We start from the raw sequence: 21,306 nt of genomic DNA, 5'->3' as shown, positions 1-21,306 counted from the left end.
TGTTTTTAAAGCCTCCGATTGTAAGCCTCAGATTGATTTTATTGTACAGGCTAAAGACTCAAATAGCATCAGGTTACATACATAATTACACAGTGTGTATGTGCATCAAGCTTGAAGTATCACTAAGCTACCAAATCAAGAATTATTGTTGTTATTGACTAAAAGTTGGTATCATCTTTAACCTTATTCATACAAGTCAAACACTGATAATTCTTTAAACACAGATGGCATTTGCAGACCAGTTAAAGATAATCCCAAATCAGAGGTTTAACCATACCCCTAACAAAACAATGGATAACTTCATAACAGGCCCTCCTAGTTTATGTACTTGATGGAACTTCATTAATTATCTTGAAGACCAAAAACTTTTAAAGCAACTGACATTTTTACTTCTCTCAATTGTGCTATAACACAATATATTCCTTACTGAATATAGTGTATAATATAGGCGCGTTACTGAATGTAGAATGTTTTACTACGTGAAAAAACTGAGAACTTAAGAAATAGCAGTTCATTTTGTTTGCAAAATGTTAATTTATTAATGTATTTTAACTGTGTAGCTCCATGCAAGGGTACCCTTTACAAATTATGGAACAAGTAAAGTTCTTTCAACAGATTTTTTGTACTTGCATCCTCTAATTCCTAGTCAGTATTTTGAAATGAGCAGTTCAGAAGGTAAATTTATAAGGAATTCCTTTAAGAAATCTTACATGAATTTAGTAGAACAAAAACATTTAGAAGCTTTAGTTGTCTGAGAACCCAAAGTACATATTTATCATAAGCAGCATACAGTATCTGCACCAACCCCCCAAGCTATATATGCAGGAAAAGCCGCATACAGCACCTGCACAAAAATCCAAGAAACATATTTTATGATAAACAACACACAGTACCTGAAAATCCGTAGCAGCCCCTGAAGTTAACTTAAGTATGACAAATGCCCAATGAATTTACAGTTTCTGTAGCAGGGCTAGATGAAGGATTATTAACAAAATGCAAACATGTTTGAGTCCTGTTCTCATTTGCACAATTCAATCTGAATTAAATTCAGCACACTGGTGACATCTGCACTGTGACACCACCCCAGCAGAACCATGCATTCCAGGAGCCCTTCCCTGGACCACAAAGGAGAAAGCCAACCATTTCCCCCATATGGCTGGCTTACTCCTGACAGCAGTCTGCCATCCTGAGATGGTAGACTCTAATGGGTTAATATCACCATGGTTCAGCTGAACTTTATGGTTGAACTTCTCACTTCTTCTTCAGGTTTCTTTGCTCTTGATTTGCTTTTCATAAGACTAATGTTTGCACTTAATTTGTCACTTCTTAAAGGCAAACAAAATACATTTACTTTAAAGGAAAAATTTATTTTCTCGAGTCACACACAAACAGATGTAGGACAACTTATTTCACATTTTGAGTCTTCACCAGAGCGTGCACACACTAAGTCACATGTACAATAAGTGTTTTTCTATTACAGTTCTTCCTGGACTTAAATATCATTAAGGTGCATAGGCAGATGAAGACTCATATTTTAGAGAGAATGGTTCATAAATCTGTATGAAAAAAATGACATGGTAAAAACATTTTTTATGTTATCAAAGTCTTTTCACAACATAAATGTGTTTAAAACAATTCATAAGCTTGATTTCAAAACAAAAACCCAGCCACCCTAAATCAAATAGAACATATTACCAGTATATATTCTTCCAAAAAGATTCCCAGAACTTTAAAATAAGTTTCAAATATATACACATTTATAACTTAAGTGCTCATTTGCTCTAATCTTTTATCCATGCAAGAGTTGTAAGAGGAGAGATGTGTTTCTTACAGAGGCTTTTCAGAAAATGCAGTAAAACTCTTCACTCGTGCAAAGAACAAAGGGGTGTACATCTTGTCAATGTCAAAAGCGGAGACTGCAGTCTCACCAGTGGATCTACAAAGAATGTTAAAAAAGTGAGTTACCTTTGCCAAATACAAACTGCCATTTAAATCCTTTAATATTGTATTTAGGGGAGTGATAAAGGGTAATCCACCAATATTTTCATAATGCGAAGTGTGTATAAAGCCACAGACACACAAGCTAACCTCGTAAATATAATGCTACTTTATGTGGAAAGCATGATTTGTATTTTGGCTATCCAGTACATGATCAAGATAAGCAATGGCATTCCACACCGCATTACTTTGCACTTCTGTTATAGGATTCAGAATTTGGAATAAAAGGAGGAGGGGTAAGCAGCCATAGCTAGGAACGTTAAAATGTAAAATGAAAATACCACCTTCAGTGAGAACCATGAGTCTAAACTACAGTAAAGTGGTATCATACCTTATTAGCCTATTCAATGCTCAGTGGGTTACATTCCCAGTTCCCTAGCACATGCGGATAGCCTCCTCATCTATAGAAATTGATTTGTGCAACACTCTTGTTCTGCACCAGTGTGAAATTTGTTCTTGGGGAAAAGTCTAGAATATGGGCTATGCGCCCTGATTTGTGCATTTAAGTGGGACCTAAATGGTGTGTAGACCTTGTGCTGATCCACAAGTGAACTCCTGCAAAATACATCACAGTGTAAGAGTTACAATTTTTCAGGATAAGTAAGTCATTCATATTTTCAACCTGACACTTCCCCAAAGTGGGATTTTGTTTTGTTTTCCACATCACAAAGACAATTATTCTGCTCGTTCCTGATAAATTGCAGGCTCACTGCATTAAGTATTGGTCCTATGCAAAACCTGAGCAGAAAAGCTATTTATGGAGAAGTACGGAAAGAGTTGGGAGGCATCATTCTCCCCTCACAATCCAGCATGAGGAATATCTGGGTAGCCAGGCTGCTACTATAGTCAATAGGCAAGACCAAGCCCTCTGTGCCACCACAACTTGAAGGTGTGGGTTAGTGGGTATGCCACTGGCCATCTGCCCAGATCTCTCACAGGCAGACACAACAGTTAGGTGCATTATTCCACAACACAGAGGGGTTTGGAAAGTATCCTTGCAGAGGCTCTTTGCAGCATTTCTTGCATTCTGGGATTCACAAATCTTACCAAACAGTAAGAACTCCATGCCTTCATATTTAGGATTCTTTCCCATACTTTACACTGCCAAAAATTAGTGATACTTTCAGTTCTTAGAATGAAAAGCGTACTAACAAAATACCAAACCAAGACCACAATTATTTTATTTTCAAGTCATGTGTTTAAACCACAGAACTCTTAACATGTTTTACCGTTTCCTTATTTAGCACTGGACAAACGAATGCTTCTTGCCTTATTACAAGCAAATTTCTTTCCTCACTTTTATTCTAAGTTTATTAACTTACTTGTAAGTTATGTGACAAGAATGATGCATCCAAATAAGCTTGTTGAATCTCTGGTGGCCACTTGAACACAGCTGTAGTCCTACATGAAAACTGTGCTCTGTTTCTTGTACAGGAACACGGCGGAAATACCTGTATTTGTGGTAGTCAATTGGTTTCTGTACAATAAACACAAGGTTTAGTGACACACAAAGAACATACAGCACTACCATGGTTTACCATAAATAAGGGTGAGGACAGATCCTGAAACTGCAAAAACTCCTTGCCTTCATATTTAGGATACTTTCCCATACTTTACATTGCCAAAAATTAGTGATCTTTTAAATTCTTTGAATGAAAAGCATGCTACCAATGCCAAATCAAGACTATAATTATTGTACTTTCATGTCATTTGTTTAAACCTCAGAACTCTTAGCACATTTTACCGCTTCCTTATTTAGCTCACATCCTACACTGTGTCTCATACGTAGGAAACTCTAGAATTAAGTAATAATATTATTTGGAAAAATAGTGTTTAACTTATACCAAGCTACATATGGAGGAAGCTTTCGTGGAAAATAAATTTTCTCAAACTCTATACAAGGTTTGAGAAAAACCCAGACTAAGATAGCTGGATGTACAACACCAAACCCTTGTGATTATTTTGACACTACTTACTATAGGTCTTTCTTTTTTTGGAAACATCTCTTGTTGAAAATAAGTTTTTAAAATGATTCCCAGTTAAATTCATGACAGGTATTATTTAGATTCATTTATTTAATGCTGCAGAAATAAGTCTCACACGGATGAAAGGTGATGTCAGAAAAGAGTCCTTGCTGCTCCCCCCACTTTTTTCTTCTTCCTCTGGCTTAACTGTCATGCCACCATCTTGTGAGTTGGGGATACACACATCTTTTTTAATTTAACAAGGCTGCTATAAATTAATACAGGTCTTGTGTAGCAACCAGGCTTGAGGAACAGTTTGCAGAAGAGAGTTTACTGAGGGAGAACTGGTGTTCAAAGGTGAACAAAGTCATCTTACAGCAAATGGGCTTGGCATGATATGTTGATGCAGAGAGACTGCTTTCTTGCTTTAGAAAGTTAATATATTATTAGAAGGAGACAAGTAAGTTGTTAAATTACCACACACTAGAGCACTTGTAAAATATATCTGACATCACTTTGCTGCATCAAGTTCATTAGTGAGTCTCTGGTACACCTCCATGTGCTCTTTAAAGACACAACTGTGGGAAAGCCTTTAAGAAAAATAATCCCACTCTCCTTACCTTCTTGTTCTCTCATTTCTTAGTTTTTTTATTTTGGTACCCACCTCTTCCCTCTTCTTCATTAATACAGCAAATACTTTGGTTTGATTGTCCGTATCCTGGGAGAGGCGATAATGGCCAAGCAAGATTGCATCAGTTCTGGAAGGTTAAAAGGGATAGCATCAAGCATGTATTGTTAAAAACTAGTATTCTTACCTAGGTTACAAAAACACCCTGGTATTAAGTCTGATAGTTGTAAGAACTGGTTTTCTGTTCATTACTGTTTTGTGTGACTATTTTAAGGATGTGAGCTTTTGGGCCCGGAAATGCTTTTTATTTCTGTGTTTTGTAAAGCATCAGGCCTGTTATTGCTGATTGAATAATAATGTTGTTCATAAAACTGTTGTATTTCTCTTAGCTAGGACAGGGTAGACAGACTAGTCAGTTTATTTTGGCCAATTTCTAGTCATTTTCACTTTCAAATGACTGCAATAACTCAAAACTACATTGTTTTGGAGATGCAAACACATTTCCACAATAATTTAACAAACTCATTGGAACATTTTAAGGAGGAAACACCTTCCTTGACCCCGTGAAACGAATACATTTCCTTGATTCCTTCAACTCCCTTCTAAATGTTCATGTCTGTTCAGATAGTCTTTCACTGTTTGCCATCTTTTCCCCACTTTCTTTTCTTGAAAAAAATGCTGAAGTCACAAGATCAATGGTGTAAATCTTCATGGCTCTTACATCTATTCCCTCAGTTTGCCCAGACATTGTCCAAGGCCTTGATCTTACACTCAGATGTCCGATTCCAGGATCGGAGTCTTAATTAATAAGACCCCCTATAAGCAGGGACTCGGTGGTTTTTTATTTCCCTGTAAAGAACTATGAATATCTATGGCACAATAAAAATTGCTCTTATTTTTACTAATTCTAAATTTAGAGGCTTAAATGAGTGACAAGTGTCCCTTTTCTGTAGGGTAAAAAAACAAAAACAAAGAATGATGCAGATAAATGTGCAATTTCAACATACCTTGTATTTTTAGTCCGTAAACGAGGAACAATAGATTGAGGATCTTCAGGGGTTGTTAGCATCATTACTTGACCGTCTGGGAAGAATCTCATATATCTGCAAGAATACAATAATACAATATAAACCTGGAAAAAGAGGTAGACATTCTATGTTTTCTTATGGGAGCCCTTCACATAAAGGTGTAGAGCTTAGGTGCTAATTCTCAGCATTTGAAAACAGATTATTTCACGTATTTCCAAAAGCATAGAAACAGCTCATGAGAAACCAAAAGACCTGGTCTGGGAGACCACGTGACCAAACTATGCAGACTTTTGCAAGGGCGCAGAAGTTAAGACCTTTTGTTCAGAGAAAGAATGTATGAAAGGAGCTACTGACCAGAAATCAGGATAAACCTTAGATAAACTTTGGGAACCTTTTTCCTACCCAGCATCCACTGAGATAAATGTAATTAGCTCTTAAACATATTAATCTGAAGAAGTCTGTTTGATAGTGTTTCTGTACCTTAAGTATCAGATTTGAGATGCCAGGATCAGATACCAGATCTAGAAAGACAGGTTGATGCTTTCTAGATCTTATGAATGACCCTGAGATTCACTGGTATCCCATAGCTCATTTTAGACTCAGGAGGAAACAGGAGAGTAGAACAACTAGCTATGTGAATAGCAGAATAAGAAGGCTAAGAAAGACAGCGAATGAATAATTGGAAAGTGTTCAAAGGCAGACTGAAAAACCCCAGTCTTTAAATCTACCTGCACCTGGTTATGAGTAAATTTAAAGGCAATTCTTATTTAATCACTTGTTTTTTCTTTGCTGAGTACTATTCTGATGGACACAAAGGCAGAAATGATTTGGGGAGAGGGAGAAATCTGTGGCATCTTTCAAGCTCTAGTTCTACCGACATGAGCAGAAGGTGCAACTGAGGAGGAAATCAGTTTCTCAACCTATCTCCATTGACCAGATCTAACAGTATTCCTTACGTCCTGGATCATGGAAATACTTACACCCAAGTAACTTTACACACATAAGTAGTCTCACTGAACTCAACAGAACTACTAGTATTTGAAGTATTCAGATCTGAATTTGAATGAACAGTACTTGGAGAGAGGGAGAAATACTTCACTCACTCAGTTTACTACAGTTCTACCTGTAATATTCCACTTGGTGCCATGCCCTATAGAAACCATCAAGAGACTGCTCTCCTTGACGTATGTATGTTGTCTTGCTGATATACACACCTACAGAAATGAAGCAAACAAGAAAATAAGTACCTAAAATGTAAGCATCTTTTAAAAGTGCATAAACATACAAGATTAAAAACTATGGATGTATAGGTTTTCAGCTACATTTTTATTACCTAAAGAGGAAGAAGTTTCTTTTAAAGACGATCTGCTTATTTAAAACCAAACTGAATTCAGATAAGGCCTAACATTTGTGGCACTATATAATTAGATAGAAATAAAAAATTATGTGACTTTTTTCTAGCAAAATCACACTTCGTAATGAAGACATCTCAGTTTCCAAAAATACTCCTTACCATCAAATCGAACACGGGGCCTTTCCAAAAACATTTCCCTCCAGGAGGTATAAGGAACAAGTTTATTGCAGCTTCTGCCCCAAACCCTCAAACAGGCTTGGTGCCAGATTTCAGGATCCCTAGTGAATACACAAAAGCAAAACCCACAGTTTACAGCACTTTGCTGAATTCCGATATCAAGGAACAAAATACGAGTGGGAAACTTTAAGAATGTAGTGGTAGATGGGGTCTGGATAGAGCTAAAGACACTTTTCTTAGACTCCTTAATTACTAAATTAATTATTAATCCACAAAGAACTTGGAATCATTCAGGTGCTAGAAAGTCATTTTCTCATCACAAAGTACAGCATATGATAATCACAATAAAGCACAGAACATGCTCTGTATGTCGCCCTGGCACAGCTCTGTGATGTCTACATGTTGATCAAAGTCACGCTACTATAATTTTGAGACTCTGCAACTCCATTTGACAATATGTCCTGTCTTTTGTGAGTAAAGGTATTCCGTGCTTATAAACACCATTCAAAAATCACCAAGACATACTAGTTTATATTAGACTAATAGCTTCCTTCTAGCCAGACATTTATACAATAATCATCACTGGTATATTCGAGCACTTGATTATTAGGAGTTTAACATGGGACTTCTTATGAATAAGGAGAGCAGGATTTACCCCAGTTTAGAGATTTAGAAGCCTAAAAGCAAAAATATATTCTTAACACAGGCAGCTTTGCTCTATGGATTTACTAGAAGTCTTCATATACCAATACTAATAATACCAAGTTCTTATACAGTGCTCTTTTCATCAGCAGATCTCAAAGCACTTCATAAAGGAGGTAAATATCATTATCCCCATTTATAGATAGGGAAACTAAGGCACATGGAGGCAAAAAGACTTGGTCAAAGTCACCAACAGGCTAATGGCGGAGGCAGGAATAGAACCTGGGGATCCTGATTCCAAGTCCAACGTTCTTTCCACTAGGCAGGGTTTTTATACACAAAAATATACTTTTTGGCAATTGTAACTGTTTATATGACAATATACAGTGTCTGCTCACGTTGTTAAGGTAAATTTAAACAGTATTCTCAAGAAAATGACAATTTGATTAAGGTAAGTACCACCAGGAATTTTCTAATTCCCACTCTGACTTTTCCTAACTAAATAAATGTCTACAACTATAATTTTATACTAGTAACCATTTTAAACATTAAGCTTAAGATCTGTCTTATTAGTTCAGCACAGAAAAGCTCCTTGTTCTCCAATCTTAAAATCAGAAGGTGAATCTCACTCTTTGAATAAAGTTTCAACTATACCTGGCACAAATGTAAAATCCTCTACAGACCAGAGAGAGCTGCTCTAATGACCGTAGGTCCAGATCACTGGAAACCACCCATCGAAAAATGTACATTAGCACTTCCATAGGTAGCACTGTAAACAGAAAATAATTAAGTGACCAGGACATTACAATAATCATTTCCCTGATCCTATTTTTGATAGCTACCAAAATCCTGTTCTTCACAGGAAATTAGAGAACAAGTTTGACCGGGACTAATCAACCAAAAACCTTACATAAAAATACATGATACACGGTAAAGAACTTCACATAATATACAAAGAAGACATGACATGGTAACAAAATATTTTTAGATGTGGTCTTAAAGATTACACAGCTACATATTCTTTCAGGGGACAACAGGTATATCAGTTGGTTTTATGAAACAATTATTTCTCCAGAGGCTTTAATATATAAAGAGTTCTGTGTGCACATCAGACATATAAAGTAACGTTTTATTTCTTAAACAACTTTTTACATCTTGTGTGAAAACCCAAGGTGTGATGCACTCAGGCATCAAAAGCTAGGCAAGTCAGTGCTTGGATGGGACACCAGTAGGAACATGTATAACCTGCAGGAAATAGTGCTGATGAATCAATACTGTCAGTACTGAGCCAATGGAACCCAGAAGGTGTCAGATGGCATAGTATTGGAGGACTTCTTTCCAATGACAAATAAATAAATCAAGATCCTGACCACAGTTACAGACAAGTGAGATCCCAGGAAAATTCTCATAAGAGTAAAAGATATAATAAGAAAATCCTGGGGTTTTAGCCAGAATTCCATCTACTAGCATTCTGCTTCCCTAAATTTTCTCTGCAGTTTCAATTGGATATAATCTTTTTTACTGCTTAAGCTTTACTGTTAAGAGAATTGCTGTATGCTGTTGAACAGCTGCTGCTTTCTACTGCCAAGTACTGAGTGATTCCTAAATAACCTTAACACCTATTTCACAAGGTAACTGTGAGATTTATTTAGTCTAAACTGATCTGCTATCCTTTAGTAAAAACTCCTAGAGAAGTGTAGCTTTCATCAGTGACAGATGCTGTAGCTAAGATTGAATTATAACAGTTTTCATATGTTAATTGCTTTTTGAAAATTTTTCTTTTGAATTGAAATTTTCTCATATTTGGTCTCAGTCCAAGGTGCCTTTTTTCTGGCAACTTGGCTTTAATTTAATAGCAGATACTTTCAAAATACTATTTGAAGCATATGCAATTAAAAAAACAGCCTATACTAACAACTATAAAGCTCATGCTCCTCTACCAATGATAGCTGTACACACATCCATGCTCCCAGTATGCATGCACAGCAGTACAGAACATAAACAGGCTTCAGTCAGTCTTTGACAACTTAAGTACTGAAAGATGCATTAGCTCTAACTCCTTAGAATGTAATGTGCTGCTTACACAGCTAAGATCTTAAAGAAGCTTAAAAATCCTGAGCCTTTGGCAAATTGGTGCTTATTAACTCAAACAACACAGATGGTTATCATTGGATAGTCATCAGTCAGCCAAAGTCTGTGAAACTGGGTACTTATATTCCTCTCTAGTTTAGCAAAACCTAGGAAATTAAATGCAAAAGTTTAAGATTGACATGCAATTTAAATTAAAGAGACTGAAAATGCAAATATCTTCCTACGGTAACATTAATGCAGCCCTGTTGTAAATATACAGTAATTTTTATTTTTTTCCTTAACCATATTCTTTAATATGTTACTGATTGGGTTAAATGTACACCCTACATAGTATATACAACATGGCCGAGTGAATGTGTATCTTAACTTTTGACTTTCCAGACTTCTTTTTATTCAGAACTATACAGCCGTAACATTGCATTAATGCTGGTTTCGCATTTCATTATAGAATTCTTGCTGCTTGCCCTATCACAATGAACATTTTCACCCACTGTAGAACAGCAGTTCTCAAAACTTTTTAAATTGAGCCTCTGGTGGACTTTTGTGTAACGATTGCGCTCTCCTTTCCCTCAAACTCCTCCCCCCATTTCAGAAACAAAACAGGGCGGGGAGTGGGGAGCAGAGGCGCAGGAAGCATGCCTGGCGGTGGGGGACTGCCGGGAGCAGTGCTCCGACTGGAGACGGAAGCAGCTGCACAAAGTGCAGAGCGTGGAGCTGGACCAGCTCTGTTGCCCGCTCCTCCAGCAGTGCCATGCCCGCTGCCCGCAGCAGACTCCCCCCGTCTCTGCTCCTCTCCTAAGGGTCCCTCACCCCCACCACCTGCCTGGGCCTGCCCATGTGAGGCACCAGGGTCCCCACCGCTGCCTGGCCTCGCTCTCAGCCCAGCTCCCCTCACCCAGCAGGGGGAGATGGCTCCATCATCATAAGTTTGGGGGGTGCTGCCCCCCCAAGTCTTCGCCAATGCACCCCCCACAATCCATCTTGCACCCCCTTAGGGGGCCCACCCCCCAGTTTGAAAATTGCTGGTCTAAACAATGTGTAATATTAAACTAAACTGTGCATATGAAGTTTCTTTAGACTTCTGGTTAAGAATGTTGTCCATTTCATAAATACCTTATTTGTCAAAAAAATTAGTCACCTATACTCTTCATGGGAAATAAAAATCTAACACTTGTGTTAGATAGTAGAAGTCTGATCTTCGCCTCTTGTCTTGCACCAAGAACTAATCATCACTCCAAAAAATCCGCATGCTACTGCCATCCTTGATTAGTGTAGTGTTCTCTTATTATCTGGGTCTCACTTACATTCTAATTTCTTTCTGTAGGCCATACACCACTTAAGAAAAACAACAGGAAATACACCTGAAGCACTCTTTGCTGGCATCATAACGTTGTAAAAAGAAGTAAGCTGTATTAGTTCATGGCAGAGACAGTGGCTTAGGTGTTTACAGCATCTTGTAAATTGAGATCCCGAACCTGGCTTTTTGGTGTTAATACAGTATATAAATTAATGAACACAAGAAATGGGGTCATCCAAATTTTAAGTTCTCTTTCACATCCAGGCTGCTTTTCTCCCTGGACCAGTGGGATCTGTGACTGCTGCAGAAATTATCAATAGTGATCCCCTCACCTCATTAACAAATGGATTACAGATCAAGATTAAAAGAAGTGAGGCCAAGATTTTCAAAAGCTGACTAGTGATTTTGGCAGGCCATAATGAGCTGCTTCATAGAGGTCTGATTTTCCAAAGGTGTTAAGCACCCACCCATCCTCTAAAAATCAGACCCCTCCTTAAGTTCCAAGCTGGCCACTCCAAAATGGAAGCACCCAAACATCACTGGTCGCTTTAATAGCGTGGCCAATGTTTTCTAATCTCCATGTGAATGGATTCATTTATAACAATTGTGAAAATGTTTGCTTTCATTGAAAGGAACTTGATGCTCTGCATCGGCAAATATAAAATATCTACTTCCCATAAAACAAATTACTTTCATTCACATTTACATAACTGTAGCAGATTCATGTGTACTAGAAAATGTGAAACGGTTTCATTTTTCTAAACATAAATTCACTGTTAAGGAAAGGTAAATGGCAACTTTAAAAAAATATGCCTGAGGCACAATAATATCAAACATTAAGAAATCCATATTTAGGCCCCACTCCTGAAAAGATTTATGCATGTGCTTACTTTTACATGTGGGGAGCAGTCTCAATGAAGTCAATGAAGGGCTACTCACAGCATGTAAGACTGAACACCTGCTTATGTCTTTTCACAATTGCAGCTTAAGTGTTAAGACAAGTCCTTTCATATTATATTCCAAAATAAAATCAATATTTCATCCTAATATTCCGCTTCCTAATCCCAACATACTGAACATAACTGTCATAGGTAAGGAAGACAAGTAGTGTATGAACATTCTTCCAAGGTGGGAACAAGCTAAGTGAATTTCAAAGTAAAGTTCTGATCCTGCAAGCCACTCTGCATAAGTGTGCCTGCATGGAGCAGCCTATAGGAACAAGGCCAGAATATTTATGAAGAAAGAGCTGTTAAACAAGTTGATGAGCTTTCTTTCCATACATCTAGTTATAATAATGAACAAATAGATACCTTGAGTCATTTTCAAGAAAGTTCTTTAAATTTAGATTTTAGAATAAAAAAGACAAAGCATTTTATTAAAGTTGAGCTCAAAAATAAACCTCTAAGAATTCCTTCCTCACAAAGTTATGATATAATTAATCTCACACCTGAGATATGAGTCTGACTGACATCAAGCTCAGGCTGACAAAGTTTGATTGAGGACTCCTGAAGAGCGAGCTGCTGTTGAAAGTAGGACAAAAGATCAGCCATCTTGCCATCATCATCACCATCCTCAATGCTAAAGTAAAGAAAAATAAAGCAAAATCTGAGACTAGAACAAAACATGTCAACAAGCATCTTTACTTAGTATTCATGCTGATCTTTTCTTCTCATTTGATATGATTTCTGCTTTGTGCTTTGTACTTTGTAATTACTTTAAGTATTTCTTAAGATCAAAGTATAGTCATTAAGATTAGACTATCATCATGTGATAAGCAATCTAATTTACTAAGAAAAAAAATCAGGTTTATTTAGGTTTGGTTAAAACAGGGATGCCTTTTTAAGAGCGTTTGATATTAACAGAAATATTTCTGTAGTTATTTTTGTTTTAAATCACAAACCAAACAATTTCTCTGTTTGGATTTTACATTCACCTGCAGTGTTTGCAACACAATCACGGAAGACCTGTGCTCTAGTCCATGAGCACCAAAATATTAAACCATTTAGTTTATTTTTGTCATCTAAGATGAGCAGCACACAAGAAATAAAACAGCAGCATTACCAGTAAAAAGTAAATTGTATTTTTATAAAGCTCATTACAGTAAGGATTTTTTTTTTTGGTGGTTATTTTACTTTTTTAAACTGATAGCATCCCTTTGTGGCTTTCCTCACCAATATATTAATTAATCTTTTAGAAGAAGGGGTTTGGACAAATCTTGTTATTTGGCACTTGTCAATTAAATATACTAAATTAAGGAGATGGGAAATTAGATTTTAAGATGTTAGTGAACAAGATGGCAACAAAGATACTATAGGCCAGATCCATAAAGGGACTTTGAAACAGCAATGTTCAGCATCGCAGAGCCTAGAAAATCATAGGAACGCTACTGTGATCCACAAAGCCTGAGTTAGGCACCTATGCTTCTATACAAGGAACAGGGAGAAATAGATGCCCTAAGCTCAAAAGCTTGTCACTCTCACCAACAGAGGTTGATCAAATAAAAGATATTACCTCACACATCTTGTCGCTCTAATAGATTAGAATGTCATTCTAACTCTCTCTAGCCTAATTAATATATAATTATTCAATTATTGGAACTTCAATATAGGAGACAAAGGGGCCTCCCTCATCAGAATATCCCATAGCCCAGTGGTTAGACAACTCACCTGAGAGGTGGCAGATCCGTTTCAATCCCTTCTCCCTCTCAGGAGGAAGGGTTACTTGAACTAGGGATTTCCCACATCCTGAATGAGTACCTAATCACTGAGCTAATGGTTATAAGAGAAGTGCACCTCTTCCCCCAGTTTGTGCATATTCACCTAAGGGGGTCCAATCCAGTAGGCACCCTGTGAGCATGCTCACCAGATCAGACCCTGCATGTGACTCAGGTGGCCCAACTTCTTCACATCTGTAAATCAGAGTCCATACTCAGAGACAAAAGCTCAGGCACTGAGTGAGTTCAGGAGCTTACAGGGTTCAGTGGCAGTCAAAGGGGAGTTCTGTGGATTGCAGTGGTACCTAAAAACAAGACTTAGGCACCTCAGTACCTTTGTGGATCATGCCCAATGCTTTTTTATACCGTGCTAATTAACACTGTTTAATATGGTATAAAATGACATTAGTGCAACATAAAGATTAAATCTGAGTTCTCTGTAACAGGTGGAACCATTCTACACAGGTGTATACAAGTAGCCACTCAAACCACATGACTCTCCCTAATCTTACTCATGAGGTGCTGAGTATATTATCTTTGATGGCCCTTAAGACTGACAAGCTCTCTGTGAGAACGTATTGTTTGTGTAGAACTTCCAAGAGCTTACTTATGTTTCTTTTTTGTATGTTTACTTTAATTGTAATCTGGATGGGTTTAATAAGGGAAGTGATGGAAGGAAAAAAAAAAGCTGAGAGACCTGGCAAAGGATCTTTAAAATACTGTAAAGAGAAGACAGAACTCTGGTTGGGCCCTCTAGGCCTAAAACTCAGGTAAGATGTTATGGAGAAATGGAGTGATAAATTGATAAAAGTCCTCATTACTGGAAGAGATGGCAAGTACTACAGAACATAGTTATAGTAGCTTGTTATACTTTTTTGCTTGTGTGACATAGAGAACGTCTGTAACTTTATAGGTTAGAGAGCAGGAGCACCAGTAGTACTACAAACATTTCTAGACCAGCATATACTTCTGTAAATGCTACTTTATAAAGCAAATAAGGGGGTACATTAAGAAAGCTGGCTCCATGCCTTGTATCACCTGGAGTTGGAGAGGGGCAATTTAAAAAAAAAACAAAAAAAAAAAAAAAAAAAAAACCAACCCTATTGGAAAGACTGCATGGAAGTTTATGTACTCATCACTTGAACTGATTCAAGGAGAGTAGCTCAAAAGGAAGGGGAAAATACTAGGAGTATGCAGGAACTCTATAAAACTTTATTATGTAATCTAGTATTTTTCTTACCTTACTGGTGTGTGATGTTAATGGAGGGTCACTTACATACCCAGATAGTCCTCTGCTCTCTTATGCTTACTTTCCTCTAAGGCTATTAGTGAACTGCTATATAGGTACAAGCCCACAAGTGCAGAATCTTCTGATACTACACTGTAACTTTCAAGAACCAATCTACTAACTACTATTAGCCTAAATATGATCCTAACTGTATATCTTATATATCTTAAGTACGAAGTAATATGGTGACTTCTGTATTTTTAAATCACCCAGTTACTATTTTCTGCTAAATTTATTTTAATACTTTGTTTGAATTGATTCCAAACAAATTAAGAACTGCATTTCATTTTACTTTTTGGTATAATAAAATGTCTTCCCAGGCCCATTAAAGGATCTATATAACTTTCAATAATGCATTCTATTAATTAAACTGAAGTTAAATAAAAAGATGCTTCTCAAACATGAGCTGACTATATTACAAATAAATAGGTGGCAATTAAGTGTCTTTGGATTAGAAACAAAATGTGTAAATTTGTATACTCTTGTGCTGCTCAGTTGTAAACTTTTCATACTTACTAGCTCTTTCCAACACCATCACCCTCTGGAGACCAAGAATAGGTGATCTTAAACTCTATATCAGGTACAAGCTGCATGGCTAGACGATAAAACTTGATGGCTGAAAACAAAGGTAATATTTACAATTTGGAATACATTTAATGCCTATTCTAGTCATCAAAAATTGTGCTTCTCCTGAGAAATGACTTTAGCTGCAACTATACTGTAACTAAGGCCAGGAAGGCTCTGTAGCATTACACTTAAAAAAATCAGTTTTTTATAAGTGGCAAAGTGGACACTAATCCCTTCCCCCACAGTTGTTTCTTTACTAGCAAATTTAACCTAAACTGATTAGAATAAAAATGTCAATCTTAGCAGGGAGGTTGGACCTATTTGACACACTTATCAGGGCTTCAAAATCCACATGCCCATTTTGTGGAGGAAGCCTTCTCAGATACATGTCATCAGCTCCTACAAAATTAATTTTCATTCAAAACTTCCTATGGGGGTGTCAGTTAAGGCTTGATAGATAAGTATGTTTATACACTTAAATTTTATAAAGTCCTGATTTGTTTCCAAAGGTGTTAGACACTTTATGGCCCATGGAAGTGAGTAAGAGTGTGGGTGCTATGTCTTTATGGTTGCAAAGAGCTTTGCCAAATATGAACTGAGTATGAAAGGATGACAGCAGTGCACTGGAAGTCTGCAGACACATGGTGTTGGTATCAGATGCTTTCTGATCAGTCTTTCAGATGCTCATAACATTACCAAGCTACAGCATAGTAAATATGGCTACTACTCAGAGCCCTGTAGGGACCAATGACTTGGACAAGAATCAGGTCAATTTCACTCTGCTGCTCAGTGGCAAAGCAGCAATGAAGGCAGGCACTGGAGCTAGTCACTGGGAAGGACATCTCATTTGAAAGTACAGAGGCAGTAAGAAAGCTGAAATATAGATGAGCAGAGGCCATCCCAAAACCTCTGCAAGCAGCCAAAATGCTCTGGACATTGGATCAGGCCCTAAATGTAAAAAGTATCATCTTCACTTTCATTTCGAAAGGTAAATCTTTCCATAGTTTAAGATGGCAAGATAAAGGGAGATAAGATGGAGAACTTACTGTCCTGTGGTGTGTGTCTCCTTCAGACAGAACCTTGTAGATTTATCTGCCTGAAACATTATTTTTACAATGAAAATGTTGTTGTTTTGTTTTTGTTTTTTCCAGCTGGGTGGATCACCTTCCTTGGGTGGCAGTATTGATTGTGGAGAGCAAGTCCCTTTCCTCCACTATATCTGGAGATTTGTCTCAATTTGCTACCTAGTATTAAAACATTTTATTATAAAATGGATTGTGCCCATTAACTGTAATGGGAGCTTTTTATTTCCATTATTGTGACTGAAATTATACAGGGCAGAGAACCAAAGAGATTGATATTGGCTACTATACTGAACTGGAATGGCTTCAGTTAGATAGTACTATACAAATAATAGATACAGTTAATGACCCATCCATTTTAAGACTTATCAATATAGTTCATAAATACCTGAATTCTGAGTCTCTACTCCTCTAAAACCAAGAACATATGTAGCCATGTGTGAATATTTTTCAACTAAATGTTGCTTCATTTAATGCAACTATGGCCAGAAATATTCTCTCAGCCTGATTCCTCAAGAATGAGAGCTGAATTAGTAGTTTCCTGGTCAAAGACACCCTTCCTTAGAATTCCACACCCCATGTGCACACTTGTAATGAGCTCAGGTCTAGTAACTCTGTATTGAATAGCGATAACCTGGCTATGTGAGGAGGAAAAAGGAGTCAAATATGAGGCCAAAGTAGTGATAAAACTAGGTACAAGAATATAGTGGAGCTAATAATGAAAAGGCCAGGTAGAGACAAGAAGCTTCAGGAGAAAAGAGAAGTTGTTTTGCAAAGAAATTAATGGTTCTGGGGGGGGTTGCACAGTTTTCATACGGCAGCAATCCATGCCACCAAGTGAGTAATCTTTCTCCATTGTTGTTAAGATTTGTCCTAAACTGGTTTTTAGTAATGGAATGTGTTGTAAACTAAATTTCTTGTTCTCAAACAGTGGAACAATTCTGTAGACAAAATAATTATATTTCTCTGAAAAATGTATACAAAGTTCATTAAGTTTTTTATTAATATTAGATTTTTTTTTAAAGTACACACATGCCTACATGACTTCAGACAATTTGACGTTAGTGACAAAGTGCCCAAATGAGTTAGAGAAAAATGTGATAAGCACCTAACTTACCTGGCCGTTTCTTTTTACTTAATTAAACTGAAGATCCAAATCATCACCCTCCCACCAGTAGGAGGTGTGCAGGAGGAAGTATGTGGGGGATCTCTCCCCAACACCAACATGGCACTTTTGAGACAGTGAGGTTTGGCCCCTGCTGGACCCGAACCCAAATTCAACCATGTGTCTGGCCCCTGGAGGGCAACCTGGCTCCCTGTCAGTGTGGCTACCCTGAAGCCATACCAACAGTATTTTTATAAAATGCTCTGGAATGAGAGAGGGAACTGATGGAGCATTCTCCATTTCTAGCATCCAGATAATACTTCTAATTCCAGATATCTACTAACTAGGGCTGTCAAATGATTAAAAAAAACAATTGCAATTAATCATGAGATTAAAAAAAATAGTCGTGATTCATCACCGTTTTAATCACACTGTTAAAGAATAATACAATACCAATTTATATGTATTATACATATTTTTGGATGTCTTTCTACATTTTCAAATATATTGATTTCAATTATAACACAGAATACAAAGTGTACAGTGCTCACTTTATATTTTTATTACAAATATTTGCACTGTAAAAAAGAAATGGAATTTTTCAATTCACCTCATAGTACTGTGTGCAATCTCTTTATCATGAAAGTACGACTTACAAATTTAGATTTTTTTACATAACTGCACTCAAAACCAAAAGAGTGTAAAACTTTAGAGCCTACATGTCCACCTACTACTACTTGATCAGCCAATTGCTAAGACAAACAAGTCTGTTTACATTTACTGAAGATAATGCTGCCTGCTTCTTATTTACAGTGTCGCCTTACAGTGAGAACAGGCATTCGCATAGCAGTGTTGTAGCCAGCATTGCAAGGTATTCACGTGCCAGATATGCTAAACATTCGTATGCCCCTTCATGCTTCAACTTGTAGGTTCTAAAGTAATAATAATTTTACATTTGTAAGTTGCAGCAAAATGTATTCATACACATTAGGACAGTGTGAGAGACTCTCATTAAAGAAGACAATATAGTCATCTCAAAGAAGACAATGAAACTAATGCCAGATGGTGGAGGATGCTGGAAATCTGCAAGAATGGTGTTGCAATTTTATTTATTTATTTAGCTTATTTTGCAGGAAATCGACAGGCTTCATTTGCAGATGAAAACAAATGCTTAACTGTGATTTATAAGTTGATTCTGATGAGATCCACTTCTTTTAAGGCATTATCTACAAGTCAATGGACTCCAAAAAGCAATTCCTTTCATCTATGGAACTGGATCTCTTTTTACCAACTGTAAAGTATTTATCCATTTGTCAAGGCACAGATATCATGCGATTTTAGCAACTATAAAAATATTCTGTGTATTGTTTCCTCACAACCTTGACTACCTGAGAAACGCTGCAACAGCTAGGTCAATGGAATTAATTGCAGCCTCTGGGAGAGGTGGATTTACTACAGCAACAGAAAAATCCCTTCTGTCATTGTAGTAAGTATTTATGCTGCAGTATCGGCACCACAGCTGTGCTGCTGTAGCGCTTGTAGAGTAGACATACTCTTAAGACTTTTTTGAATTAGGCTGTATTTTTTTTCTCCTGGACTCTTACTATAGGATTGTCTTCTCTTGAAAGGGTATTGGTATCTTGGCAGAAAAGGCTAAGAAAATATATTGGACTGCATTTGTCACTTACGCTGATTAGCCTATTTTTAATGGGAGAAGACAGCAGGAATGTTTGGAAAGATGGGGGTTTGATTGCGAAAAGCCAAAAGAACACAGTGGTATGGGCCTTTACAATGAAGTCTAGTTCATAAGTCAGCCAGTTCAGAATTTTAAAGGCAAGAGTTCATAAGGCAGCTATACAATCTAGTTAAAGTGCCACTAGACAGTACAGTTGCTGATATTAATACCTGAGCTAGTGAAGGGTTCTGTCGTTCAACTTCTTAAAATGCCATAGTACTTCAAAGAAACACTCCTTCTAAAATTAAAGTAGCAGGTAACCTAGTCTCCATCCTTGCTTGCTTCTCACCTTAACTCGGGTTGACCCTTCAATGCCACAGTTCCCAAGCTACGTCAGTAGCACTGTAACAGCTCATTTTACTGGAATGAACACAAAATTGGCTGTTACCAGAACTTCATGTGACATTACTATGCAAAACTGAAGTTCGTTATATCTGCATAAAGTGGCTTTATCCTATTCGGTCAGCATATAACCCACTACAGAATGGCTGAGAGGAAGTTTATTTTTATATGGTTCTATTAGCAATCTACCACGGAGCTGGAGTCAAAAAAAAAAAACCACACACACACACACACACCAGCTAGCCCTCTTATACTAGTTGAACTTTTGCTAGCTCTTAAAGGAAAAATGCAGTACCCTTCCACCAAGACTAGCTGACCAGGAGCTCATACCTGGTGGGGGCGAGGAGGAACATTCAAGGGGTATGGCAGACCCAGGCCAGCCCTCACAAGGGGCAAGGAGAGAGTGCCACCCAGCCCCATTCCGCCCCCAGCTGTGCTCCAGCTCTGGAGGTGGCCCCCAGCTTCTGGCCCCGGTCCTGACCTTGGCCGCAGCCATGGCCCTGCTCTGATTGCAGCTCCCTACTCCCCTCTGAGCCACAGCTCATCTCCCGGCCACAGCCCTGACCCCTGGTTCCTGGGGGTGGTGTGGACTGGGTATGGGGGGTGGGGTGGGAGGTGCAAGTCCAAAAAGTTTGGGGACCACTGTTTTAGGATGAGGGATGGCAATGAAGATGGCCTTTTTTAAAACTTTAGTAAGATGACTGCTTGATGTAAACTCTGACACCACTCACGAAATAACTTTGAGATGTCTGGTGCTCGCTGGCAACCTGGGGAACCCTACAGATAAGGCAGGAGCCTCCTCTATTCTCTCCGATAGAGGGGCTGCTAGAGTTCCCAACAATGATTTTCTTTACACACTTTCAGTAGGAAGTTACACAGGCACCATCAATTGGAGATCTTTTTCCTTTATACATGGTCACAATAACCCAGAATCTTTCTCTGGGATGGGCAGAAGGACACAACAATGGTGGCACAGATCAGCCTTGACCTGTGAGACATTGAGGGTGGATGGCTAGGGAAACAGTTAATAAAACCTCAGCCACACACCTTTGACACTTATTGCACTAGCAAAGTGAGGTCCTATTTGCACATCAATAGTATTTCTCTGTATGTATGAAATGCGGTAACTTTTGAAAACTGCACCCGATCAATTTCAGAATTTCAGGGAACATTGTAGGGGCAGAACTCTCTTGATTTTAGTGAAAATCAGAAAAGCCTGATTTCCACTAAAATCAGCATTTGGTTACTGTGAAGGGGTCAGAGCCCAGTACTAGCCCTACGAGAGCAGAACTGGG

At 37.8% G+C, this 21,306-nt stretch overlaps 1 protein-coding gene and 1 long non-coding RNA gene across 3 annotated transcripts in view; one reads left to right on the top strand and one right to left on the bottom strand.

Moving 5' to 3' along the window:
* Positions 1-510: 510 nt before the first annotated feature.
* The window catches only part of FBXO9 (F-box protein 9), a 37,467-nt gene continuing 16,671 nt past the window's right edge, over positions 511-21,306 (bottom strand). Inside the window, exons 5-14 of one of the 2 annotated variants that reach the window (XM_067565459.1) lie at positions 15,697-15,796; positions 12,627-12,757; positions 8,446-8,560; positions 7,132-7,250; positions 6,742-6,832; positions 5,598-5,693; positions 4,627-4,720; positions 3,321-3,475; positions 1,832-1,936; positions 511-1,556 (exon numbers count right to left, since the gene is read on the bottom strand). In XM_067565459.1, the coding sequence (XP_067421560.1) occupies positions 1,535-1,556; positions 1,832-1,936; positions 3,321-3,475; positions 4,627-4,720; positions 5,598-5,693; positions 6,742-6,832; positions 7,132-7,250; positions 8,446-8,560; positions 12,627-12,757; positions 15,697-15,796 (1,028 nt within the window). In that variant the 3' untranslated portion in view covers positions 511-1,534. Of the gene's footprint in view, positions 1,937-3,320; positions 3,476-4,626; positions 4,721-5,597; positions 5,694-6,741; positions 6,833-7,131; positions 7,251-8,445; positions 8,561-12,626; positions 12,758-15,696; positions 15,797-21,306 lie in introns of both variants that reach the window. The other variant, XM_067565460.1, reaches the window with a different exon arrangement.
* LOC137164597 (uncharacterized) lies at positions 14,333-17,022 on the top strand. Its single transcript, XR_010923137.1, has 3 exons — positions 14,333-14,662; positions 15,700-15,808; positions 16,899-17,022. It is a non-coding gene; the product is annotated as an uncharacterized lncRNA (long non-coding RNA).

This window comes from Emydura macquarii, unplaced genomic scaffold, assembly GCF_026122565.2.
Source record: "Emydura macquarii macquarii isolate MOO-44397 ecotype Brisbane River unplaced genomic scaffold, CSIRO-AGI_Emac_v2 contig_2680, whole genome shotgun sequence".
NCBI classification, from domain to species: domain Eukaryota; kingdom Metazoa; phylum Chordata; order Testudines; family Chelidae; genus Emydura; species Emydura macquarii.
This window is presented reverse-complemented; position numbering and strand designations above follow the sequence as displayed.